The sequence below is a fragment of the Trachurus japonicus genome, chromosome 3, assembly GCF_045865225.1.
Source record: "Trachurus japonicus isolate A0001 chromosome 3, Traja_1.0".
NCBI lineage: Eukaryota > Metazoa > Chordata > Actinopteri > Carangiformes > Carangidae > Trachurus > Trachurus japonicus.
The window spans coordinates 7,599,884-7,626,733 of NC_140909.1; the positions used below are offsets into that span (position 1 = coordinate 7,599,884).

The 26,850-nt window shown below is 40.7% G+C and overlaps 2 protein-coding genes across 9 annotated transcripts; one reads left to right on the forward strand and one right to left on the reverse strand.

Moving 5' to 3' along the window:
• Window positions 1–676: 676 nt before the first annotated feature.
• LOC146989507 (uncharacterized) lies at window positions 677–3,096 on the reverse strand. 7 transcript variants are annotated; one of them, XM_085806168.1, is made up of 2 exons: window positions 2,868–3,096; window positions 677–2,705 (listed from the first exon to the last, which is right to left on the reverse strand). In XM_085806168.1, exons 1-2 carry the CDS (start codon window positions 3,094–3,096, stop codon window positions 1,276–1,278), a joined length of 1,659 nt encoding a protein of 552 aa, XP_085662294.1. In that variant the 3' UTR covers window positions 677–1,275. The 7 variants fall into 7 exon arrangements, with proteins under 7 accessions (XP_085662294.1, XP_085662310.1, XP_085662285.1 ...); XM_085806184.1 differs by having other exon boundaries at window positions 677–2,496; window positions 2,710–3,096; XM_085806159.1 differs by having other exon boundaries at window positions 677–2,622; window positions 2,710–3,096.
• An 8,060-nt stretch (window positions 3,097–11,156) lies between these two features.
• Window positions 11,157–26,090, forward strand: dync1li2 (dynein, cytoplasmic 1, light intermediate chain 2). 2 transcript variants are annotated; one of them, XM_085806195.1, is made up of 13 exons: window positions 11,157–11,270; window positions 12,156–12,229; window positions 12,737–12,853; window positions 12,979–13,209; window positions 17,223–17,386; window positions 18,846–18,939; window positions 19,100–19,235; window positions 19,402–19,513; window positions 19,668–19,727; window positions 20,239–20,283; window positions 20,406–20,523; window positions 21,530–21,667; window positions 22,525–26,090. In XM_085806195.1, the coding sequence occupies exons 1-13, from the start codon at window positions 11,185–11,187 to the stop codon at window positions 22,635–22,637; spliced, it is 1,488 nt and encodes a 495-aa protein (XP_085662321.1). In that variant the 5' UTR covers window positions 11,157–11,184; the 3' UTR covers window positions 22,638–26,090. The 2 variants fall into 2 exon arrangements, with proteins under 2 accessions (XP_085662321.1, XP_085662330.1); XM_085806204.1 differs by having other exon boundaries at window positions 22,530–26,090.
• Window positions 26,091–26,850: the final 760 nt, after the last annotated feature.

Consider the following 26,850-nt stretch of genomic DNA (forward strand, 5'->3'; position numbering starts at 1 on the left):
TCATATCATTTGCTTTCATCCCACACCATCCCTCCCTCCCTTATCCCCCTCTTCCCTCTCTCTCCCTAATGCAAGCATTCCTGCCCCTCCCCCCCACACCACACTTTTAGTCCCCCTTGCCGGTATAGATCTGTGAAATGTTGGCAAAGGGTGCTGCTATGGCACCGAGCCTCTGCAATACACAGGCTGATGTGAGAGAGGAAGGAGGTGAGGAAGATTACATCAGAAAAAAGGACGTATTTCTCCTTCTTTTTTAAATTTGCCCAGTCATGACACGCAGGCTGCGTACGATAAGTCAACCATGTTCCACCTTCCAGAAATATTTGGAATCTGGTTGGCGACCCAAAGGACATTGCTCTTTGTAGATGTGAATAATCAGCCAAACTCTGACCCGCTCCAGCTGATAGGAGCAGTTGTGACACTGGATGTCAACAAGTGGTTTTAAATTAACAGAGCCGTGATGGAGCTAACGTCGCTCTGGCTTCTCTACAGCTATATAATTGCAAAACTGGAGGTACTTAGTGGACTTTAGGATGTGAAAAGGAGTTTTAAGATTCATGGAAACGGGAAACTCTTTTGCAAAGCTCAACGCACAGTACACTGAACCTTAACGTGCCTCAGATAATCGTGACACACTTGATGCTGAGAGGATGCATTAAAAAAGAAAACATCACCGTAGGCTATAACAATCTGTTTTTATTCTCTATTCCGAACAATCAGTTTATTTAAAATTAACAGTCCTCACAGGTTCCATTATTATAAAAGGCCAAAACATTAAGATCACGTCTCTGCTGCTTATAGTAATAGAAAGGATATATGAAATTCTAAATCAGATAATATACTAATGATGAATGCTGTTCCGATACACCACTTTGTAATATTCATCGGGCTCAAACACAAAGACAGATTTATTCATTTCATTCATTAATATCATATTAACCGTCCAGTATTTTTTTTTGCTCTGCTGCCATGTTTGACTGTCTCTCTGCACACACCCCTCACATTTTAAACTCACGTCTCCTTCTTTGCTTCCTTCTCACTTGCTCTCTCTGTCTATCTCTTTCTGTCTCTTTCTTTCTTTCTATCCTCAAGTGGTTGCATTTCATTTTTGGTTACTCAAAAGAAGACATCCTTTTGCCTGAGTTACCACAGGAGACATTGCAGTGGTTACAGCATTTCAGAAAGACTAGCTGTGTTTTGTTGACACCTTGATGGTTTTCTCGCACCATCCGAGGATTAAACTGAATTCACGTTGATTTGAAAGATGGCTTCTTTTCAGACCGCCTGGGTGACCTCAGTGCCGAGACCTTCCACCGCGTCGGAGACTGCGTCTGGAACTTCCTGGGCATCCCCACTCGCGTTCACATCCTTTTTCAGTTCAAAGTCACTCTTGATCGGCGTCTCCTCTGGCACTTCGTTACCATTAACACATTCCTCCGTGTGCGCGGCAGTAGAATCTGTGCACTCTCCGTTCACAGCTGGAGGCGCATCTACTTCCACCGCATCCTTCGTATCAGACGGGCTCTCTGCATCTCCATTCTCCATCTTGCTTTCGGCCTCGGGCTCTGGGGAAGCCACCTCTTCCACGGCGGCTTCAGCTGCTTCGGGCTCAGCGGTAATCTCGCCGGCAGAAACAGACTCTGAGATGACGATCTCAGGGACGGGCTCTGGTGCTTCCGGCTCAGCCGCTGTCTCGGCGCTGGAGGCCTCTGTTGCAGCTGGTTCCTCTGGTTCAGGTTGATGTTCAGTGGTCACCTCCTCTGCTGGAGTCTCCAAGGCCTCGGGTGCTTCTGCTTCTGCTTCCACGGTCTCAGGTTCAGGAATATCAGAGGTGGCTACGACTGGTTCTGGCTCAACCTCTTCTAATTGTTCCGCCACTGCTGGTTCAGCTTCTTTCACTGGTTCTGGTTCTGGTGATTGTTCTAGCGCTGGCTCGGGCACTGGTTCGGGCTCAGGTGCTTTCACTATCTCTGGCTCTGATACTTGCTCTGGCTCTGGTTCTGGTTCTGGCTCTGGTACTTTCTCTGGTTCTGGTTCTGGCTCTGGTACTTGCTCTGGTTCTGGAGCTTGCTCCAGCACCACCTGCACAACTGGTTCCACCACTGGCTCTGGTTCAGGGACAGCAGCAGGCACCTCCACTGTTTCCTCCACAGTTGCTTCGGGCTCAGTAACAGTCTCTGTGATGGGCTCAGGCTCTGGGTCCTCGGCTGGAACAACCTCTGGTTCTGGTACAGATTCCACAGCTGCAGCAGGTTCTTCTACAGGTAAAGGCTCCTCGGGTGCAGCTACAGGCTCAGGCTCAGCTTCACTTTGCACAGGTTCTACTGATGCTGGAGCAGAGAGTTCCTCTGCTGCTGCTTTAACCTCTGGGATTTCCACTGGGGCCTGTTCCTGTTCCACAGGGGCTGACTCCACCGGTGCTGGAACTGGTTCCTCCGCTGCTGGAGCAGATTCCTCTGCCACTACAACTGGTTCTTCTACTACTGGAGCTGGTTCCTCTGCTGCTGCGATTGGTTCCTTTGCTGCTGGAGCAGATTCCTCTGCTACTACAACTGGTTCTTCTGCTACTGGTGTTGCTTCCACTGCTGCAGCAGCAGGTTCTTCTGCCACTGGAGCTGTTTCCTCTGCTGCTGCAGCTGCAGTTGGTTCTTTTGTGACTGAAACTACTTCTTCTGCTGCTGCAGCTGGTTCTTGCGCAATTGGAGGTACTTCCTCTGCTGCTACAGCTGGTTCTTGTGCGACTGGAGCTGCTTCCTCTGCTGCAGCAGGTTCTTCTGCCACTGGAGCTGCTTCCTCTGCTGCAGCTGGTTCCTTTGCTGGTGCAGGCTCCTCTGGAGCTGCAGCAGCTGGTTCTTCTGGAGGTGCAGACTTGGGCTCCTCTGGAGCGTCTACAGCTTTAGTTACTGCTGCCTCAGCAGACCCAGCAGTTTCCTTTACCACATTGTCAGCCTCAGCTGTCAACTGAGCTCCTGTGGGTGGGGCTCCATCCTCCACTTTAGTAAACTCTTCTGTCCCAGCAGCTGCAGTCTCACCCTTCGTCTCTTTGGGGTCGCTCACATCATATCCCTTCTTCTTCCTGCTCAGTTTGCCTCCCATGATGTCTCCTGGAAACAAGTGGATGAAGTTGTCAGTTAGTATGAGAAATAAAATAGTTTATTTTAGCCCATCTCTTAAATCATCGCTGTTTAAAAATGTTTACACACTGCTCAAGAAAAAAATGCAATATCAAAAAAATGCAATATCTCTTTAAGACATAGTCAGACAAACATATTCATTCCTTTCATTCCTGGCTAGTGTTCTCTGGGCTGTGGGACAAAACGCATGCCACAAGGAAAACATGCAAACTTCAAACCCTCTGACACATTGTGCCACCCATGTTCGGATGTAATACTACACTAATTTCCGTGTTTGTATTGTTTACCTTGGTATTTCTATTTCATTTTCAGTTAATCCCACCATATTGTCTCATCTAAAAAAGTTCCCATCTTCTTGCTTCATTGAAATAAACAACCACTGCTTGGATTAGACTTAGATCCTTCAAATGTAAAATAGTTTTTGTCAGAAAGGAGAGTGGAGAGAAGTCTATTCTCTAGAAATGACGTTGAACTTGGAAACTGCTCTTTACCAAACACAGTTTGGCTAGAAAACAAATGTAAATGCATGGGAACCTTATTGAGATCAGACTCTGTAACCTTTCAGGAATGCCTTGGTGAGGCTTGCTGCCAAATGAACCCACAACTCTGAGTTGCTCATCTATGATGTAGATGCACAACGATTCCTGTCTCAGTGTGTTAAGCTACAAAGTCTGTAGTGTATTTAGTCTGAGGGCGCATTTGCATAAAACACTTTTCGAAGCAGGATCTCCTGTACTTTCCTGTATCCTACTCCTGTAAGATCTATGAATGGGGCAATGTGCCATAGACATGTAGTTGTGTTAATGTAAGAACACTATTCTATCTATAGAGGAAGATTGCCTCAGAATGTGACTTCCCTTCAGTGGAAGAATAGAGAACTGGAAGTTCAACTTTATCTCACTGATAGTTTCAGCTGACCCAGAACAACTCAGCGTGTTTGAATATCATGCAAAAGAGAGGTCTCTATTCTGCACAGATAATAGATCATAGTTTTATATTAGGCTTACATGTATTTTTAATGACACAGTATGCTCATTGGAGTTGACAGGTGCTATAAAAAATCTAAGTGAAATTATTACGCAATACAGGCTAATTCTTTCTTTCTGTCTTCCTTCTTTCTTTCTTTCCTTCTTTTTTATGCCACAATGGGGGTGGTTACCCTGCAGGGCAGCATGCGGGTGCAGGTACGAATGGGAACTGTCCATAGTGCTGCAATGGAGCAATTAAGACAGGATGCGCCACACATCAGGCTGGGATTGGCTGCGTAACCATTACATCGATTTACACTCAGATGTCCGTTGGTGGAAAAATAGAATAAAATTAATTATGTGTGCTTTCTTAATATCACCACTCCATCTACCTTTTGACATATATCAGTATAATCATTTTTTTTCTATCTGGTTGATTCCTTATTTGCCCCTTTTTTTCTCTCTTTTTGCCAAACCCCACTTGATGGCTCCGGCCTCCAAATCAGACAAAGCAGAATTTACAGTAGGAATAGGAAACCCTTCTATTTTGAGATCTGATCACAGTGGACTTGAACTGACAATTTAACTAGACATTAACATAACACCACAGTCAAATGTACAGTAGTAGACGCAACGCTTCAGGCTCGTATGAGAGAGATAAAGGAGACGCGCTGAGGTATGGCAGCATGTGCCGGCTGCCGGTAACAAAGGATGGTGATTCCTCACCGGCAGCTCTTCACTGACAAAACTAAAGGGTCGGGATAAGTTACACTGATGCCAAGTTGTACTATAGTGGTCTATAGGCTATCACGCAGGGTAATTATCCAACACTATACACCGGCTGGGCACGTTTGAGTGAAAAAGCTGTAGAGGGGTCTCCATCCCCCATTTCAACAACCCACCACCCACCGCTGCCTCTCTCAGCTGCTCTGCCCTTTTTGTTCACCAGCATTTGAAAATGTCGCAGCTACACACACACACTCACCCGGCCACGTGAAAGAAAACCAAATTCACAGCAACAAGAGCGTAAAGACTAAATAAATTCACGCCTCAACTTCATAACTTTGTTCTGCGCTTCTTCTTCCTCTTCTTTTTTTATCCTAGTATGATTTTTTTTAATCGCCCGGTCTCCTCAAAGCCCAGAGCTGGTGCCCGGGAAGAGCCACAAGAGCCACAAGACTATAGATCCAGTTCACCCAGAGAGAGAATAAAGGCAAAAAATAAAGAATCCTGTCTGTATTGAAATCTAGCCACATATTTGCATAATAGGAGAAAGAGAAGGAGAGAGAGAACAATAGGTGAGCTGCAGCTCCATGGCATCTTTTTTTCTTACTCACTCCTTTCTTTCTTTCTTTCTTTCTTTCTTTCTTTCTTTCTTTCTTTGCTTAAACAAAATAAAAGCAAATAAAATAAAAAATGCTCTGATGCAACCGACCTGTGTTTCTAGAGAGGGATCAGTTGGGCTTCTTCTCCAGGCTCCGGCTGGATGTGATAATGGAGGTAAAACCTTGGGAGTGACAGCTGCAGATTCCGCCCCTGCTCTCCGAGGTGCAGTATGGGACTGGGTTGGAAGTGAAGAGTGCCCCTCGCAGTTTTCTCGACATCTGTCGCTATCACAGTCCAGCCTACCCCACTACTGCTCCGTCTGCAATCTATACACTCCCAGTCTTTAACCCCTCCTCTCCCGCACACACCCACTCCACTACCACATTTCTCCGGTGGATTAAAAACCCTTTACCGATTGAGAGCTGGAGGCTGATTAATGAAATGATAGTGTTTTTTTGTTTTTTGTGTTCCTCTTTTACCAGGAAAAAAGTGATAGCAGGAAATCACATCAGGGTTCCCCCTGCGGGAGTATGACTTTAACATTAATTATGCATAGAGGTGTTATGTCAGTGAAACCACTTGAGCATCACACACACATACACACACACACCACACACACAGGAATTATGGGTAAATTACAAAGCAAAAAAAGGGGGTTTCTTCATGAGTAAACTGTTGGGACTGTTAGTGAGTGTCTGTGTGGATTGTGTGTGGGCTGATAAAGACTTCTTCATCACGTGACACTAGAAACATACAGGAACAGGCTTTGCTATTTGTCTTCTATGTGTTAATGGGACCAGGTTGGTCCGGGTGAGACTTAATGAAATTCAACAGCTGCCCCTCTCAGGTGGACATATTGTCTCCTCCAACAGTTGGACCAAAACAACACAGCACAGGCACTGATGCAAAAAAAACATAAAATAAGAAATAGTGATGACAACCAAACAGTACAAATTAATCAAATGAAGGAGGGGCATAACCACAAAGACATTTAGCTTTTTCCCAACAGTATAAATAATTTACAGCACGTATGATGAAGTGATTGCATATTGATCCTCCTCCCACAATCTCATTTAAACCACTGGAGTATCATTTTCTTATTAGCCAAAAAGCCTCATATATTTTCCAGGAACAGTCCACTCGAGGAGGGAAATTGGGTGTTTCCCTGGCAGTTCACACAAACACGTTTTTCTTAACACTTTCTCAGAGTGAAACTGGAAGGAAGACATTAGAAATCACACAACAAATGCACCGGCAATCTGATTACATCACTCAAAACCCACCAGCCTTGTAGAGCTGCCAAAACAGGTTATGTTTTCCTGTTCTAGGCCAATACACGTATGTAAGAGTTGGAGCAAGAAATTTGTCATAGTGCTTTAAACTGATGTGTTTTTTGTGCTAGTTCTATCGTTATATTATTTTGATTTTACATAACAGATCAGGATTTGTTTTACATATTCTCTGTTGAAGGTGTTATCAGTTTGGATGGTTTCTTTTCTTTTCCCCTAGGGTGTTCTTCCCATCTTTGTACAAAGTCATATTGTGTTTTATGGCATTGATAGTTTTATTGAGGAGACAGCGCCCCCTCCTGTTACAAGGGCTGACAACACAACACTCTGAGTATAGGATAATAATGGCATTATACTGTGGATGTAACAATAACACCGTTTTATGCAAACTTTCAAGCTTATTTGAGACATCCATTCAAACTGTGCACGGTTTTCTATTGATTACATCCAATATTCATGATTCTTTGATTGCGTAATATCACAGGAAAATAAAAACTGAAAAGAATCTCAAAGGAAGTCGATAAAAACAGTGAGACGGTAAACCGGATCTATTTTGTTGTTTGTGTTAAACAGACTTGAGTTTTACTAGATGCTTTTATCTGTTCGGGAAAAACAAGAAAATTGAAAACAATCTTGTTTGTTTCTCCTCCTGGCAGCATGGCTAAAGAGTAACAAAGGGGCAGCAAAGACTGAGTTTCACATGATGCAAAAGCTCTGGAATGCATTCCCAGGAGTGTAGCCACCATCCCGGCCAACCACTCTGCTCCACATAGACAGAGGGCTCACAGACATGTGTGGAGGCCTTGGAAAAATCCCCCCAGTTATCATTGTTTTAATGTCCAAAAGTCATTTGTCTGCAGCTCTGACACAAACAGGCTGAAGTGATGGAGAAATACAGAAACAGGTGTTTGGTGCTTTGACATGTTACGGGTCAATAGGTCAGGAGTGAGTGTGCGCAGGAATGTGTCAGACCGCTGGGATTGTGTGTAATTCCCAGTAAGAGGAAGAGTGTGTGTAGGTTAATATAGGCTACTCCCTGGATACATTACTGTAATGAACAGACAAGAATTAGATTTCTTTTTCTTTTTTAAAGATATTTTATATTAACCTTACAAAGTGTCACAAGTGGAAAAAAAATCTGTCTGATTTTGCAGCTATAAACAATTTCAGGTGAAGTATGGAAATGATGACAATGAAAGTTCAAGCGAAGTTGTACTTTATTTGTCCGAAGATGCATAAAACCTTCTCAACAACCAAATATATCCCACATTTTATTTTTCAGTATGGGATGATCCAGTATTATTATCAGTTTATTCATCATTTTAACTGTGTTTTAAGCAATTCCTGCGTCATTACTGTGCTATGTCTGTGTAATGATCCATGTAGGCCGAGCTCTTCTTCTACAGATCTTGTTGATCAAACATATAGCCTACTTGGGATTCAAACCTCAGCTCTCCCAGTTCAAAGTCACTGCATTGTGTTGAGCCATTATCTTACAGTACATCTCCTGATCATACTAATAATTTTACTCCTATAACTGAAATGTTCTGCGATTACAGCAAATTTATTTTCACAACTAAGAAAGCAAGCTCTTCATCTGCAAATCTTGTTGACCCAGGCAAAAATTAGCTGAGTGGGATTCAAACCCCACAGCTCTGTCTGTGGCCTCACTCTCACTCATAATATTTTCACGATTGTCTTGTAACTTTTGAGCCAAAAATCATAATAGGCTACTTGAATTAAATGTATATAGGTCAATTTGTTGAAATTCCAAAAATATGTATCAATATGATTTATAATATCATTAAATATTACAGTTAAGAAAGAGGATCACTTCTATTATACAAATAGATAAATCAGACTCCTGTCCAGATTTCAATGAAGTATGAATAGCACCATCTACTGGAGACTTTCTCATACAACATAAGTAAGTCACACAAGACAAAAACAAAAAATACACAGTTGCATTGATAATTCTACTATTTCTGAGTCCAAACTTTATCCAAAACAGAAAATCTGTAACATTTGGTTGAGCCACAATATATAGCCAATTGATTCCCTGTATATTTGTTGATATTTACTATATATCTACCTATATTTGTTTGTGCTCAATTTATCACAATTAGTTATTTCAAATAAAGTGTGTGTGTTTCTGATTGAACTTAATTATTAAAACGTTATATTCAGTTGTCTCATATGAGTCCCTGGTAAGTCAAATCCATGAATTCTAGTGATCCATGAATCTTAGCATTCATGCTTTTATTGCTGTGAAATTTGCAATACGTGATGCATCTTTCCACCAAACCAAAGTATGACTCACTGTTATATAACTCAAAATATCTTCATTTAGTCTTTGAAATATAAAAACCAGACATATTCAATAAAACTGAATGAAAAAGCCTTGAAGGGCTGGAATGGCTTTATTGAAAATATTTCTCTTTTTTGTGGCAATTGGCAACTATGTACACAACATGGATATTTTACTCCCTTTCTCCACTGCTTTTGCCTGCAGATGTGCTAACACTAACACCTATGGCCATGATGTCACATCATGGCCATAGGTGTTAGTGTTTCACCGTCGTGTTGCTCAACCACAAAAGCAGTTTGTTTCCCAAGGACATTGGACCACAGTGTGTACAATGACTGTGATACTCCTCAAATCATTTGTGGTCGACATTCACTGATAGAAAGTACTATTTGAATGAATGGCATGTGTGTTGAGCTGTATCTATGGATACCTTGAAGGAATGTGTTTATTAGACAGCAGGACACCAATCAAACTCTGGTGTCTTGTTTTTTTCTGTTTGCAAGGACTCACAAAGTAGCCTAAGTAAAACACAGATTTGTGCTACTATCAAGCTCAAAATGACACCTGGATAACTTGGCTGAAACTGACCAGGTACATGTTGGCTGTTGATTAAGTCTCAATAGGATCAATAATAAAATCCTAACTGAATCACACATCAACAGAAATATGATTACCAGTATTCTCCTTGTTTAATCTTGCAAACATGCTGAACTGGTCAGAGGGCAACAGTTGATATCACATGGTGCCTCATCAGCTGTAAGGAAAGAAACCTGCAATGAGATCATTGACTGGCATGTTGCCAAGAAAGAAAAAAAAACTGCCAAACTCATGTTCAAGTAATCAAACTATTAAATCCTTATTATCAGTGTATAATACTACACAAAGAAAATTATTTCATCATATCAATTATTTTATTAATTGTTAACAATGATATATTTTTTATGTCTTCTATTCTTTATGTAGGCTATTCAATTTCTGCAGACAGTACAGAGAAGTAGGCTACATCAACTTCACATTACATCAAAGCGTCTGCATTAGAGTGAAAGAAAACCCCAACATGAATCACTATCTCTCCTAACAACCCATGTCAGATGTGGTCACAGTAAACAACTAAATTGTTACATTGCAACATACAATATAAATAAAGCAGAGTAAGACCAAAATAGAGTAAAATATCAATATAATGAGAAACAATATATTCTAGTTCAGAGGTCTTCAACAGTGGATCCGCGGAGGTATAGGCCTAGGGTCTCAAAATTTTCAGTTGATTAGACAATTTTACATATTTTTTCATTTCCATATTAATGTTTAAAGTAAATGTCAATTTGAATAGCCTGTATATATGATTACATGCAATTGTCAGACATTGTTAATATTGACCTTGGTGTCAGCATGGTCTGTTTATGCTCACTGTGGGCTACCTGTATGTTTAAGATAAAAACATGAATTGAATGCACAATAACAAGGTAGGTTTATACATGGCACTAGGCCCGGTTTAATATAAAAAAACTCAAAATCTTATCAAGAATATTTGTCTTATTTCAAAACAATCTAATTCTACTTAAAATAAGACTCATCACATTAAAACATGGCTTGTTTTTAGACACCTTTTACTTCTTTCAAGCATATTTTCACTTGAAATAAGTAGGAAAATCTGATAGTGGAGCAAGTTTTTCTTTCTTATTACAAGCACAAAAAACTTGCTTTCACTGGCAGATTTTTCTACTTATTTCAATTGAAAATCTGTCTGAAACAATTAGTGAAAATTATCTGAAAACCAGTTAATTTTTTAGGTGATGAGTCTTATGTTAAGTAATTTTGACTAGAAATTAGACATTTTGACAAGAAATAAGACAAATATTCTTGATGGTCCCTTGCTCCATCTCTCTGCATCAGTTTGGGGGTCCTTCGCCTGAAAAAACGTTGAAGACCCCTGTGAATTGAATGTGCAGAGGTACATTCTAGTAGAATGTGCAGAAGTACATTCTAGTTGTCAGCGCGGCGTCACGGTGACCGAATGTAACGCACCTCTTGGCTACTTGTGTGTGTGAGGGCGGTGCTAGCGGAGCCCAGGCAGCAGCAGCGGCAGCGGCGGCAGCAGCAGCAGCAGCAGCAGCAGCAGCAGGGCCTTGCCTTTGTGGTGGTGGTAGAAAGAGAAGATGGCTCCCGTTCTGGAGAAACAGCTCCCGGGCGCAGCCGGGGCAGGCGAGAATAACAACGAAGAGGAAGAAGGACAAAACCTTTGGCAAGTTGTCCTGTTCTTTCTTTTAAAAAAGAGAAAAGGTTCCCAGGGTCTGTCTTTCCTGGGGTGGAGAGCACAACCCGGTCCGGTTCTGCTTTGTCACTGCCGGTTGATCCCAGTCAGACACCGGCCGCCCCGGCTAGCGGTAACATTAGCACTGTAACTGAAGCTGCTAATGCTACTTCTGCTAGCATCTCTGCTAACTGGGCTACTGTTGGTTAACTACATTGCAGTTTACCAGTTTTTTTTCTTTTTTTTACTAATAACAAGAGGTGTTGTTGAAATTATGGATTCATTTTTGAGAAAGCCATTCATGTTTAGCAAGAGCATTGACATTGAATCATGTCAGGACAGGAGCTAAACAGGAGTTAGCTCCGTTATTGCAGATAACGTTAATGCAGCGAGCTAGCAGTAACAGTAACGTAAATGTTAACAGGCTAACACCTAAAAGTGACAAACCGAAGTATATGGAAAAGTCATGTTGGCTCTGGTTTAATAAATGTCTTTATAAATCTAGCTGTTATTGAGCTTTAGCTTGTCAGTTTTCATAGATTCAATAACTTATTTCTGCTGTGCCGGGTCACTGGAGGCGACTTATCATTTCCTGTTTTTTCTTTTTGTGTTGTCGTGGACACATAACTGAGCCAGATGTAGATGAGAAGTGGCGATGGAATAACCCAATGCAACTAATATAGTGCTAATGCTAAATGTGGTTGTTCTGTGGTTTTTACTGTCTGCTGTCCAGTCACTGTTATGGTAGCAGCCTATTTACTTCAGCTAGGCAGCTGTCAGTGTTGTGCCGCCTGACCGCCCGTCTTGCAGCTATACAGTACATCCTGTTGTTGTCTATCCGTTTTTCTCAACATGCGCCTGGTTATTTCTTTGTAGGATCTCCATACTGAGTGACGTTTCGACTAGATCAAGTTCAAAGTTGCCATCGGGAAAAAATATCCTGGTATTTGGTGAGTATTTCTGAATCCACATGTGCCTCTGCAGGGCTTTGCAGTGCACCTTGAGGGAGTGGAGGGCCCTCAAGGTGCAGAATGACAGTGTATTCACAAAAGCTTGCGATTATACAGTCGAAGCTTTCTGACTTTTCAAACACTCTGCACTAATAAGCTGCTTGTCTCCCCTATGCTTTTGAACAGAGGACATGACAAACATAGCATAACATCACATCAGAGACTGTTCTTTTTCTGGGTGCGATCATATTTATTTGTGTGGGCTTTCCAAAAACAGACCTGGACAATTTATGAGAGTCATTGTTGCCTCTAACAGCCATGACATCAGAGGGTAGTCATCCTTCTTGTAAATAGCATATATGCTTTATTTTTAATAGCCAGTAAAATGAAGTGATGAATCTTGGTACGTTTGTGCATCATATTAATTATAAATAAAATATATCACTGATTATGTGCATTCATAAGCACTATGAATGATAAATAGCTGATGAATAAAATGTCTTGCAGGTGAGGATGGATCCGGAAAAACGTCACTTATGGCCAAACTTCAAGGAACTGATCACAACAAGAAAGGGAGGGGACTGGAATATCTCTACTTAAATGTCCATGACGAGGAGAGAGACGGTGAGTTTACCTCCGTTACCTTTCTTTGTGGTTGTTTTAAAGTGGTGGCCCTCATAAAATTACAGCAGTATAAAATAATAATTGTCTGTCATGTATTTAACTTGTATATTGCAATTTCTTTGCAGACCTTACACGCTGTAATGTGTGGATCTTGGATGGGGACGTATACCACAAAGGTCTACTTAAGTTTGCTGTCTCAGCCCAGTCACTACCTGACTGTCTAGCTGTGTTTGTTGCGGACATGTCACGACCCTGGACCATTATGGAGTCACTACAGAAGTGGGCGAGTGTGCTACGCGGCCATGTGGATAAGCTCAAGATCCCTCCTGATGACAGGAGAGAACTGGAGCAGAAAAGTAAGAAGTAGTTGACTTTATCTACCTATATGTGTCTTGCGTTGTCAATGATTTTGTCTCTGTACTGCTGATAAACACCAGGCTTTTATTTTTCTCTTAATTGGTAAAATTTCTTGGTCAAACATTGATCATGGAAATAATAAGAGAAAACTAAATTGAATTTGAACAATCATGTTATACCAAAGTGAAAATATGACATGCAGACATTCTGGTGAAATTATATCTCAGGAGAGTTGAAGGAAACAGAGCTCAGAAAAAGTGCCTGAAGCATCCCAGGGTGAAAGTGATGGGAGAGTTACTCCTGCTTGCTGGCTGCTGGCTGCTGGGAAAAAGGAGAGATTGGTTAGTGTGCAGTCAAGGCGAAGCACTTGTACAGCATTACACATTGTCAAGGATGTTTCTAGGTCATCATCAGAGAGGCCCATGATCCTCAGCTGTGTTCTGGCTGCAGGCAAGATCTGCAAATCAATGAGTGTGATGCACTCAGATGCTGCTCTCCTGTTAATTTTAGAATTGGTCGTCTCTCACTTATGAACAGTTCTTTTGTGTTAGAAAAGGTTGTTGCTTTTCAGACTAGTTAGTTCAGCCTGCAGGGTTTCGCAGAAGTTTCTTGACTGCCTTCAAAATGTTCCTACTGCTGTTTCTCTCATAAGTCTGAAAAGACTTATAACAAAGAAGCCAAATTGTTTAATTATTGTGGATGATTTTGACATAAAATGTCTAGAAATGGTTTTAACGTTTAACATGCAAATAGAGTGACAAGTTGTAACAAGTAGCGCAGTGTGCTGGCACATGTCAAAGAGACCAGGCAAGCTGGAAGCCAAGTGATGACTCAAACATTTATATGTAATTACTTTAAATGAGTGGACATTTTCAATTTTCTTGTCTGATTCATTTAGATCCAAATTGCTGTATTACTAAGCGTAGTTGAAATTGATTTTATGCAACATGGCATAAAGGAAATACTTCTTGGAGTTTATTCATTATATGGTGTATTCAGTAGATGTTGGCTTGAAAATTCATTTTAGTTGTAAAATTGAGATTGTACTGTTTGTCCTTTTTTCTCGAGTCTCCAATTTTTTTTTTTGGCTTAACTGTTTGGCCAAAAAGGAAAAGTAGGAGGGACCCCAGAGAAATCGGACAAGCGTTTTGACCCCACCCACTGACATGGTCAGATTTCCAGTTCAGCTGAGACATAAAGCATCTTCCAGCATATCTGTGGCGATCAGGATCATGTGATGTCAGTAGCACATTTGTGTGACCTAGTCAGATTACATACTTGTGGTGGATATGAATGTGTGAGTGAGCGAGGCAGGCTGACAGCTTGGCAGTATGTGCAGGAGGCTTTTGTCCAGAGAGTCTTGCAGGCGTCTTGCATCATGGTTCCCTCCCCTTCAACAGCAGCGTCAGGGAAAAGAAGGGACGTAAACTGAGTGAGTCTGAAAACAGTTAGTAGGCTGGACGCTCTGTCTCCTGCTGCGCTGCAACTGAAGTAGGGCTGGCTGCTCGGTCTCATGTCAAATTACAGGATCAACCTATCGCTGCCTTGAAGGGAGAAATGTTTCACTTCTGTGGGAGGGATTTTATTTTTTATTTTTTTAAGTTACAGTATTTAGGAATAGTGGTTAGACAAACATCTTGGGTGTTTTGTTTTGCTCACTTGGGCTGTTTCACGTTAAGCAAGCACAAAACCAGACGGCTATAAAAACCATGAGCCAACAGCTTTAAGTAGTAAACAGTTTTAGACTGGTGTGAAACCTGGGCTCATCCCACAATAACCAGTGAGAGCAGATTTGTTTATTTAAAGATCCATTTGCCAAGAAAGGCACACTTATTCATCAGAACTAAATATGAGCTTGAATAGCTTTTATCTTCAGATGGATATACATGGTAAAAAATGTTGTTTGCTAAATACAGATCTTTTGTGAAGTTAAGTTAAAGTTATTTAAATGGAGTATAATTGATTTATAGAAGGCTGAGCCGTCCTCAGCTATGTGTACAAATGCTTTTTGACCTCACCTTTGTTTGTGCAATAGATATATGGTTCTTAGCCGGTCAAAGTCTGTCTGTCTTAGTCACTTTCACTATGTATTTAAACTCCACCCAAAATATCCGTTTGGTATCAAATGCTCACAACCTGTAGGCTTGAAATCACTGAGTGAGATGGATGTTTTCATATAAAAAAGTGGTTCAGGGGGGGTTGTAGTTGTATTCATTTGCTAATAGTTGTAGTAGTCTACTAGTGTTGTAATTCCTAATTAATCTGGACTTGTGCCTGTGTTTTCATTCAATAAATCTTATAGTTGTATGCCAAGTCTTGGCCCAGTAGACCCCCTGTGTAGCTTAACGCCTCAGTGCTGGAAAGGATTAAATGAATGTCTGACTTTTCTTAGTTGTTGAAATTTTTGTCATTTTGGTTCAGATGTATTTGCTATATAAATTTAAACAACAGGGGAGAAAAAAACACGTAACATGTTCACCAATCTTCCTGTTGTTGTTATTATGTTCGATCCAAATGCACATATTTGTGCGTACACACTGGATTTGTGTAATCCTGTTTCCAAGAGGGGTTAACTTTTAGATCGCTTGTAACACCAGTCCTTGCTCTATGTGCTAAATCCCATGTCTGAGAGTTAAAGGAGTTGGCGCAAAGCTGCAAGTCTATCTGGCTTTGTGGGCTGTCCCCAACTACATTCCCGAAGCTACTGAGGAAGTAGGCCAAAGCTTCCTGCATGTAGCCCCCCCTCACCAACACCACCATCTCCCACCACCGCTGTGTAACTGTCTGGACAGCTGGGGAAGCACTACAGGAAAAGTGCAAGATGCCTCGCCTTTAGTTTTTCTGTCATTTCACTCAAAGATTATAAACAGTGAAAATTTTGTGTGATTGACAAATTCCTCCCTAATAAACTAGATATAATAAAGAATCAATTACCATACGGATGTGCAGTATAGGCTTTTAAAGGGATAGTTCAACATTTTGGCAAATTGGCCCATTGCCATAATCGCTATAGTCATAGCAGTAGGTTCATTACCTTTAATTGTAGGTGTAAGCTATTTTCAGTACGGCGGAGCGCAGCAGCTGGCTGCTCAGAGCTACGCTATGGAGGCTAACGGAATTTCTTGGTTTCCCTCATTAAACTCATCAAATTCAACATCCCAAAACTCCACAGCACTTTTGTAGACAAGTTGTGACCTGCACAACCACCACGCTATGAGATAATGACGGAACGATACGAAACGGAGCCGTTTTCGAGGTAAATACAGGGTAAATACGGAGACTGCTTGCTGAAAAACTGTCCCTGAACGCAACGCGCATCAGCGGTTTTGTATGAATTTACCTCAAACGGCTCCGTTTCGTATCGTTCCATCATTATCTCATAGCGTGGTGGTTGTGCAGGTCACAACTTGTCTACAAAAGCGCTGTGGAGTTTTGGGATTTTGTATTTGATGAGTTTAATGAGGGAAATCAAGAAATTCCGTTAGCCTCCATAGCGTAGCTCTGAGCAGCCAGCTGCTGCGCTCCGCTGTACTAAAAATAGCTTACACCTACAATTAAAGGTAACGAACCTACTGCTATGACTATAGCAATTATGGCAATGGGCCAATTTGCCAAAATGTTGAACTATCCCTTTAAGTTTGTCGTTTTAGCAATTACAGTGTGGTTAAAAAAAAAACTTTCCCTTGCTTGGCTTAATGTTTTCATTTGACACATGGGAGAGTGTTACAGTGTGCAACCTTATCACCACACCCATATAAAACACGTTATAATGGCTCGTCATGCAGAGATCATTGGAAAGTGTCAGCTAATTGGTCACCAATTGGGGAGAGACGAGTCCCAACAGATCTGTGTAACTCCTCATAAGCACAGGTGGTTTAGATTTTCTTTGCCGACTGCTACATAATAGCATCTCCTTACTCTTTTTTTTAATCAGGCTCATCTGAAGTTGTACTGTATATTCACTAGTTGTCTGAATTAATATATATTTTTGCTCCTTTTGTTTTTCCACCAGTGGTGAAAGCGTTCCAAGAGTATGCAGAACCGGAGGATGCCACCCCAGCCTCCCCACAGAGACGGGCGACAACAGCTGGCGAAGACGAGGCTGTTGTGCTACCGCTCGGAGACAACACACTCACATACAACCTGGGCATTCCAGTGCTAATAGTTTGCACAAAGGTAAATACTTCCTTTTTCTTTGATCTTTCAAAGTCTTATAGATCTATGTTTGAGGTAGAACAGTTTGTGCAACCAACACTACAAACTTGTGACCAGAGAGCCAGAGTACAACTCCGTCGTAATCCTTGTGGCAGGTGTCATGAAGCAATAGATTGATTTCTCTTTACAGAAAGTGCCATTTCCTATAATTCAGTTTCGTTTTTTAAGATATTCTATTTATACCAATTTTTTCACCCAATGAGACACTGCTTTGTGCTCCGACAGAGTGTTCACTGGGTTTAGGAGTTCCTCAAAAGTGCTATTACTTCAACATTATCCTCAGAAAATTTCAGGAGTACTTATCTCAGGAGAAGATCATTAGGCACACCCTCTAAGTAACATCCTGCCACCCTCTGTTTGGTCGCTAAATGGTTTTCCAGCGCCTTTTTCAGCCTCCAGTCTGTGGTCATTGTCCGAAGCGTTATTAAACTCCCTTTGCTCTGCTTTTTGCACTTTAGCAGCCACAGTGATTCTAATCTGTGGCTACATCTCTCTCTACTTAGCCCTGAGTCGCTTGTGATGAAAAGGCACCGAAAGCCACATTTAATGCCCTGACAGCTGCCTTTACTGCTGTTTTTCCTCTGATGGGTACTTGAATTACCCCATCACAAGCACATTTGGGCTCGTACCCTATGTTGAGTCAATCCATTCCCTGCTGATACATTTGTTTTTATTTTTATGTTGCTTTGTGAGGCACTATCCTCCACTAAAAAGCTGCCATTATACTTGCTTGTTTAGCCTCTAGGCAAAAAAAATATCGAGCTTAAAAAACACAGTGTACAAATCAGCAGTGCTTCACATGCTTGCTCTTGCTACAAGATGGTGAATGTGTCTCTTTTCATCTTTGGTGCCTTTGTCTAGTTGTTTTCACGGTGCTAGGCTTTGCAGAAGGCAGCACTCAAGAGCATTATTTGATATTTAGCAACAGATATAAAAAAGGGAAGTCTATTGATACATTTGTAAAACTGTCTCTCAGTCTTTTGTTTGCACCACATCTCCCCGTTATGACTAATCATGGAAACTGCTCCATGTACAAAGACACGGTGTTGTGGAGGTGTCTGTCCTCCCACTTCACACCAGCGCCCGTTTCTTTGTCCTCACCACCAGTGATACGTCCAGTGGGTAGACGTATGTCTGTAACCAGGGAGACAAATGGCAAAAACAGCAAATTAATTTGTTAATGTCAACGGTGTGAATGAGTTATTATGAAAATTACATTTTGTTAGCTTGCCTCAGAGAAAATCAACACAACAAAGGCCCTGGGAGGGGAGGGAACAGCAAATAGTAAAATCTATTTGTTCTGATTAAAATCAGGGAGTTTAAGATGCAAAAACATTCTTATCCTGCTCATATGTATGTAAATGCCTATGTGTTGTCATCAAAATATTGATCTCTCTCTCTTTCAATTCTTATTCTGTAGTGTGACGCAGTCGGCGTACTAGAGAAGGAGCATGACTACAGAGAGGAGCACTTTGATTTCATCCAGTCCCACATCAGGCGATTTTGCTTACAGTGTATCCTTTCAACGTGTAATTGTTTGTAACCCTATCACAATGGTAACTACATTTTCTGTTCAAACTGAAACGGCCCAGAGATACTAGTGGATTTATCATGTATCAGCTGACTATTCACCATCTACCATCCAAGAGTTGCTACCTTAACTGAACGACACAGATGGAGCTGGTCTGATCTATACTTCAGTCAAAGAGGAGAAGAACATGGATCTGCTTTACAAATATATAGTACATAAGATGTATGACTTCCAGTTCACCACACCTGCCTTAGTGGTGGAGAAGGATGCAGTGTTCATGTAAGTGAAGCTGGTAGTTCACCACCATTTATTCTGTTTTTCATCATATACATTGCTAATTGTCATAATTGGAGCATTTAGTTAATACTGGAATACTACGCATGAATATTTACAACAGAATTTCTATTATTGTACTCGGTGTAATTGAGGAGTTTCTTTCTTTCAGTCCATCTGGATGGGATAATGAGAAGAAAATTGGGATTTTGCACGAAAACTTCACAACAGTGAGACCCGAAGATCCATTTGAAGATTTTGTCACAAAGCCTCCAGTACGGAAGGTACGGCAGTGCAAATACTACCTGTGTAAAATATAAATCTTGAGGTTGACACTACAACCCTGACTGCCACTTGACTGCACTGATGATTGCATTCAACAATAAGAGCTTATTGCCATTCATATCCTTCTCTCTCTCTCCTCTTTCTTTTTTCTAGCTGGTTCATGACAAAGAGATAAGTGCAGAGGACGAGCAGGTATTCCTGATGAAGCAACAGGTACGTGTCAAGTCTTTCATGTGTATTATTATTTCTGTCTCCAGCCAGTGAGACTGATTGTGTGTTTTCTGAAAATGTTTCATCTTGACTTGAAGGCAAGCTCTCGAACTCGAAATGTGATCTCCTTATTAAACTGCATAAAATGAAAGGACCTAGTATTTTCAGGTGGAAACATATTTGTGTGCTTTACTCACATACTGGTCAACTTCCACATGACAAGGAACGCTGTCTTCACTTCCTGTTTTGTGGACAAATGAACGAGAAACACTCAGCTGAGACTTTAGCTTCTCTCATTTAAAAACTTTGACTTCCGTTTTATTTATTAATTCAAGTCTTTACAGGAGTTAATATCAAATATCGGCCCTTATCTTCCATGCATGTGCAGGCTTTCAATGTTACATTAAGTTATAAATATGCATTTATAAAATTGTTTTTCCAAAATTTTCTATTTGAGAAGGAAGTTATTGTTGGGATTATGACGTTCACTTTTTATAATGTCTTTTCTCTCCAGTCTTTGTTAGCGAAGCAGCCGGCCACACCAACAAGAGGAGCAACAGTAAGTATCTTAGGGAACTGATTTATCCCCTCTTCTTTTAAAAGCGTATCATTTTCTTTTCAGATTGATAAACTGAGCCATTTGCTTGCGGTCACCGTCTTCCTGTGGTTTCTGTGTTGCAGGAGTCTCCGGGTCGGCCAGCGTCGGGGTCTCCCAGACCTGCGGGTCGCGCAGGACAACCCACCGTGACCAGCGGCTCACCCATGTCTGCTGTCAAAAAGCCTGACCCCAACATGAAAGGTAGGAGCTCTGGCACGTTGCTCTCCACTGCTCTCCTGTCTCAGCCACTGCTTTCCTCGGTGCTTTCCACCAGTTTCAGGATCTTTTCATCATCCACAGTTATTGAAGTAAATGTTTGGACGCCTGGAGGAGAAAAAAAAAAAGTCTTTGATCACAGTTGTTTCCGTTCATCTTTGATCTTTTGGCTGTAATTTGAACACCTTTCTGCTGAAGTGCTGCAACACTGCCCCCAAGCGGTAACAAGAGACACAGTTCACATATCTGATTTCTGCACACTCCCTGAGCTGGCCACCCCAAAGTGGAAATATTGACCCTACTCTCCTTTGTGGTGTGCAGTAGGGGGCTTTGGCATTTCATCTTTACAACAGATAAATTGAAAGATTTAATACAGATTTAGATTTAATAGATGCCTGCCAACCCCCCTGCATTGTGGTTTTGGATTAGTACATTCTTTTATTAGGAGTAACCCCTTGAGGTATGCTATCTCGTTTTCAAGGGGATCCTACATAAAACAATGTACAAAACAGAAACAAAGCAGCAACAGAACCAAAACAAAAAGTAATAGCAAGACAGTAATATATACATATGTGCTACAAATTTAACAGTAAATAGACAAATCAATCAGACAAAACAAAGTTATATTAAGTAATATAAAGTAAGCAGCAGCAAATAAGCAGAATTATGGACAAAGACAGTTATATTAAAAGCTATAAGGGTGTTGTGGGGATGTTATATCTGACCAGTGCAGTGATTTCTGAGATAAGAAGACAGAGCATTTGAAATAAATGAAATGAGGATACGGACCTGATATTTGCAGGTAAATTATTCCATGCTGTTGTTTGCTGGCATGATTAAAGGATGTTTGTGCTTGTTACAAATTATCAGCACATTTTTCCTCATAGTGTTGTAAATGTGTGTAATTTGGGAGTGGTGCACATACCAGAAAGCCACCGTTTGTCCTCAACAACTTATTAAAAATGTAATAATCGCTGTGTTTCTCCTACAGCGGGGGCTGCCAATGAGGGAGTGCTGGCTAACTTCTTCAACAGTCTGTTGAGTAAAAAGACTGGAGCCCCAGGGAGCCCAGGGAGCCCAGGAACTGGAGCAGTTGGAGCCGGAGTGCAAGGGTCTGCCAAGAAAACAGGTACAATCACTTATTCCAGGGCTCTCACCTCTTAAAAACAGGCTGTTTTTGCTGAGATCAAATCCTCTTCTTTTAAAGTTAACAATTATCCCATTATCAACCTAGTTATTAAGTATTTTTGTTGACTAAAGCATCCAGTGCATTTAGAGGAGGTAGAAACAGGGTTGTTTGTTGAGAGAGGCTGTGGACCATTTCCCTCTCTGGAGTTTTATCTCTACAGCCTGAGAAAGAAGGTTTAAACAGGAGAAAAAGAAAGGTTGTTCTCTTTGTCTGAACGTCTGTCATCTGAGGAAACTTGCGACAGATCTGTACGTACCGAACCTCCAACCATGAAACTAATGTCACTCACTCCCATGTCGTAACCCACTGCTCTCCTGCTAAACTAATGTGTGTCTCACTGTTGCGTAACCTCAGCTGTTTTGCATGTCAACAATTCTTTTTTTTTCCAACTCTTTTACTTTGTTATATCAGGTAAATATAACAAAGTCAGATACAGTGTGTTGAAATAGCTGAATGCAGCCAGTGAAATGACGAGGGAATCATTGCATAACTCATCTCTCTGTCTGAGACCACTGACATGTACTTTTTGTTCCAGCACTGAGCAGTGTTAACATCTCTATGAGATCCAGCTGAAAGGATAATGCATGACTACATGAACCCTTTGTCTGATGATTAGTTTTGCATGTGTGTTAACTGTGGCTGCGAGCCGCCAGCCTCCAGCATGGGACCACATCACCATCCAACCCCCATCTCTCTCTCTCTCTGCTTGCTGGCCATTGAAAACTCTGAAATTTATGAATACACGCAGAAGCTACAGGAGATTACTTTTGGGCTTTGTCTCCTGTCTTTTTTCCAAGGGCAGAAGCCGGGTTTGACTGATGTCCAGGCTGAGCTGGACAGGATGACGCGCAAACAAGACTCCATGGTTTCAGCTAACAACATACCACCGCCGACAGAGAACGAAGCGTGAAGGCAACAAAAACAGCTGCATCGTCCACTGCGTTAATACTCTGGAAAAAAAAACAAATACATGTACATGTGAGCAGAAAAAAAATTGACCAAATTCCCAAATGTTTATATCAGTCACACACACACATACACACATACATACAGACAGTGGTTTCACCAAAACGAGTTTCAGATGCGTATTTTGGTGTTCTGGTGAGATAGGAAGAGAGAGATGACAGAGATGAAGGTGTTTATGAGATGATAAGTGCTGACGGCCTGGCTTTATTTCTGTCCTCTCTTCCACTGTAAATGTTATTTTGTGAGGGATGTCAGTTTATGGAAATGTGTGCACACTCCCTGGCAGCCAGCCATATGCGCTGGGCTGCAGGCCGCCCCCCAACCCCCCAGTTTCTGGGGTAAAACACCCTCTCCTCGTGGGTTTAAAGAGTGGAAATATACTGTTCCTGTGGCCTCTGGTTCGGCTTATCTGATGGAAGGAATTTGGTTGCAATTGGAAAGGTATTTAAACTTTAAATATATTCAATGAAAAATAAATACTTGCAAACGTATGTAGTATGTAAAAAAAGAAGAAAAAAAAACAAATGTTGGATATGATACTGATGTATTTATACAGAGCTCCTTCTTTTTATTTTATTTTGTGCACCATTTATGGGGTTAAGGAAACAATGATCCGCATCGCATAACTTGTTAAAATGCCACTGACGTCATGACACTAATATGGCAAGTCTAGATAGCTGACAGCATATCATATCATCAGCCCTAGTCATCTCAAAGGATCCTGTAAATAAAACAAACAAAAAAATCTATTCAGGTTAACTTTGATTTTGTATAAAAATGCAATTCTGTCCAAATTCTGAAAATAGCTTCTTTGATTAAATGAGACTGGTTGGGATTTGAGAGGTGTGGAGGTTGCAACAGAATCGCTTCTTAAGCTACAGGTGTGTGTATATTTTGGGGAGGGGGTTGGGCAGCATCTTTCCTACTATAACTCCTAAGTGCCTCGCACAGTTAGCTGTTTGTGTCATAGTAGAGGTGCTTGTCTGCATAAGAGGAAAGGCTCTGTAGCACCATTGGTTTAAAAAAGGTTGTTCTTTTGTTTTTTTTGTCCATTTGTTGTCATCCAAATAATTTATTTGTTTTACATTTTTGTTAATGTACAAACAAGCCTGTGGTCTCTTGTTATTTTTCAAAAAATAAGATATCTGTGGCCTAGTTGATAGTGTTCAATAGAGCAATAGATTGAATGCCTTCTTGTAATGGCTGCTGATACCGAGAAGAAACCACATGATGGAACTTTAAACCCCCCCCAGATGAACACTTAACTACGGTTGAAACCACTCGCTCGGCAGCCAAAACGCATAACAAATGATTTGCTGTGGTTTGAACAAAAAGACATATTGTCTCCGTCAGTGTTTGACAGCACTGTCCTCTGGTTTCACATGTGTTTATTCACACTTTTCTTTCGCATGTCAGTTCAAACATTCCCAGTTTCTACATGAAGTAGCTGTAGGAACACCTCCCTGTAGGAAACCTGTTTGTCCAGTCAGGTCTTTTTGTTCAGTTTCTTCCAGTGCCCTTTTAAAATGACAACCTTTGCCTTCAATGTACAGCTAACAGTTTGTCTCACTGGGCACCCTGCCTTCACAGGAATGCTTCTAATTAATATATGTGTCCTTAAGGGGTTGCTTAATTGTCTTATGTCATTTCTTTTTAAATTAAAAACCATTATACTGTACCATATCACATATGTAATAATATCCATGGTCTCATGACACCATAATCTAATCAGAATTAATAATGTGTACATTATCATTCTGTATGCAAGGCCCTACTTAATCCTATGGATAGTGTACATGAGTAGCTTTCACAGAATTAATGGTGTGAAGAGAGCAGCTATTTGCTATTTCAAAGACCGATAGCAAAAAAAAAAAAAAAGAGGAAAACTGAAGTGAATTGGAGCATGGAACCAAAGATACATTTTAGTTACCTGTTTTCTGCTTTTTCTAGTTGGTAGTCATCCATAAGATTAACCAGTGGCCGTCTGTTGTCCCTCTTTTGCATGGAGCCCTTGCATTCCACATTTCAGACCTGCCTATAAACTTTACTATTTTCGAATAACACCCTATCACAATGGTAGAAATGCCTTACTTCACTCAACCATATCTGGGCCATCAAAAAAAAAAAAAAAAAAAACACCAACAAATGCATTTTGATTAGAGTTTGACCTTATTCTTTAAACATTTACTCTGTAAGGGAATAACCACAAGAACCATATTGGTGTACAGTCTATGCATGATTTGATTTTGTTGACAAAATAATGCTACACAGCTCTTCTGGGTTTATTTTTGATCAAAATGAAGCTCTTATTGTTTTTGTCCTTGATTTGTCCTTTTTTTTTTGGTGAGTGGTGGAATGTGCACCTGAGGGTCTGTTGCCCAAGTGGATGAAGCACAATTTCAAGAACAGCCAGGTGCAGAACCGCCACATGTTGAATTAAGCACTTTTCCTTGGACACTTGTATCAATTCCCTGTTGCTACAGTTTAAAGATCCAAAATGCATATTTTTTCTTTCTGCCTTGCCTTGTTAGAACATTTAGTAAATGAAGTTAGAAGTTAACAACCTACACGTTAAAATTGTATTCTTTATCTGCATTTGCTGCTTAAGTTGTGGAAGGTGCCCTTGGTTGGTAACTACGGAATAATTCCCTTCTGCTGGGGATGTTGTAAATTTAATATCAGTCCTTTAAAAATCGGTTATCTCACTTTTGCCAGGGATTTTGTTTGGGACATCTTGAAGCAGATAAACCAAATTATCCTTCTTTTGAAACATGAAGACATGAAACTTCCCCTTTTGTTTGTGTTTACATCCCACTTAGGCCTTTTTGTTTTCTGTTTTAAAATATTATTTTGACCACAACACACGTTCTGTTTGAAAATACTTTAAATTCCCACCCTAACCTAACAGACCACAGTGATTTGTCCTCATGAAACATGGCCACACTTATTCAATTTGGCATTTAGCTGAGTGGAATGAAGTGCTCTCATGCTGCTTGGTTTTCAAAGTTGCACTTGCTCTTTATAAAGATTGGATGTTGCTCCCTAGATTGAATAATGAACAGATGTTGTAACTTTTGTACTCAAATGTCAGTTGGAAAAGCAACTGGCCTCCTCACACCCTAACTGAATTGCCTTCAACCACTATTGACAGTCTACATCTATACGAGACTATGAGCTTCTGCTTCCAGTCCCTTTTTGTATTCAGGAAATCAAGACATTGTAAGCACATGGCCGGCTGCATTTTTGTGTCCTGAATTAATTCAGAAGTTTGATTGTATGACTTTAACACAATTGTGTAGCCTCTAAAGCTGCCATGTGGATTCTAGCTTCTTATGCCGACGAAGATAAGGAAAATGTTTATCACCCCTGGCTTCAATAAAACCAAGAATCCAAACTTAAGTTGACTTTGATATTTTTTGCATGATTTATATGGTTTCCATATTGACTTCACATTACGAAAAATGTTCTCTAAACTTGACCTTTATCACTACTAAGACTCCACAGCACCTTACTCCAACCCCATGCTTAAGCACAAAATATTATGAAATATTAATAATTTAAATTTAATATGTGACATATTTTAGTGTCTCAAAACTAAACTTGTTAAACTTAACTCATTTAGTCTCTTCTTAAACTGCCTGCATCCTGAAATCTCTGGTTTACTGCCAAGTGCCAATGTCCATCCTTCTACCCCACAGTCCTGCAGTCAAAGCCATAACAATATGCAAATTCACCCTTACAGAATACAATCTTTAACTTTTTAACTTAATATTTGCACATACACAGAAACATCGGTTAAATTCTTGGGAAAAACTGATAATTCACAAGCATCATAGGCACACAACTGCACTACTTGTTCAGTGGATAATGGCCGTTCACAACATTCAGGTGTCAGATTATTCCAGTGTCTCTGGCCCTCATCAATTAACAAGGCGACTCTGTAATACCACTAAACACCATAGGAGGGCAGTAAAGTAAAGAGATGTGTAATAAAACAAAAACATTCCAGCTAAAAGGAAATTAGGTCTCTCCCTAAACTCTGAGAATTTACTTGACATGACATAAATATTAATATCCAAGATGGTTTGGTATTATACAATTGGATTAGAAAAGCATCTGTGCGTGTAACTCAGCTATAATGTTTCATAGACAATGGC

What these genes read in the sequence shown, in the direction of transcription:
- LOC146989507 (XM_085806147.1), bottom strand. Translation starts at nt 3,096, where the DNA reads ATGGGAGGCAAACTGAGCAGGAAGAAGAAGGGATATGATGTGAGCGAC.
- dync1li2 (XM_085806195.1), top strand. Translation starts at nt 11,185, where the DNA reads ATGGCTCCCGTTCTGGAGAAACAGCTCCCGGGCGCAGCCGGGGCAGGC. An exon ending in GAAGAAGGACAAAACCTTTG is followed by an intron (nt 11,271 to 12,155) that starts GCAAGTTGTCCT and finishes ATTTCTTTGTAG; the next exon opens with GATCTCCATACTGAGTGACG. An exon ending in TGCTAATAGTTTGCACAAAG is followed by an intron (nt 17,387 to 18,845) that starts GTAAATACTTCC and finishes CTTATTCTGTAG; the next exon opens with TGTGACGCAGTCGGCGTACT.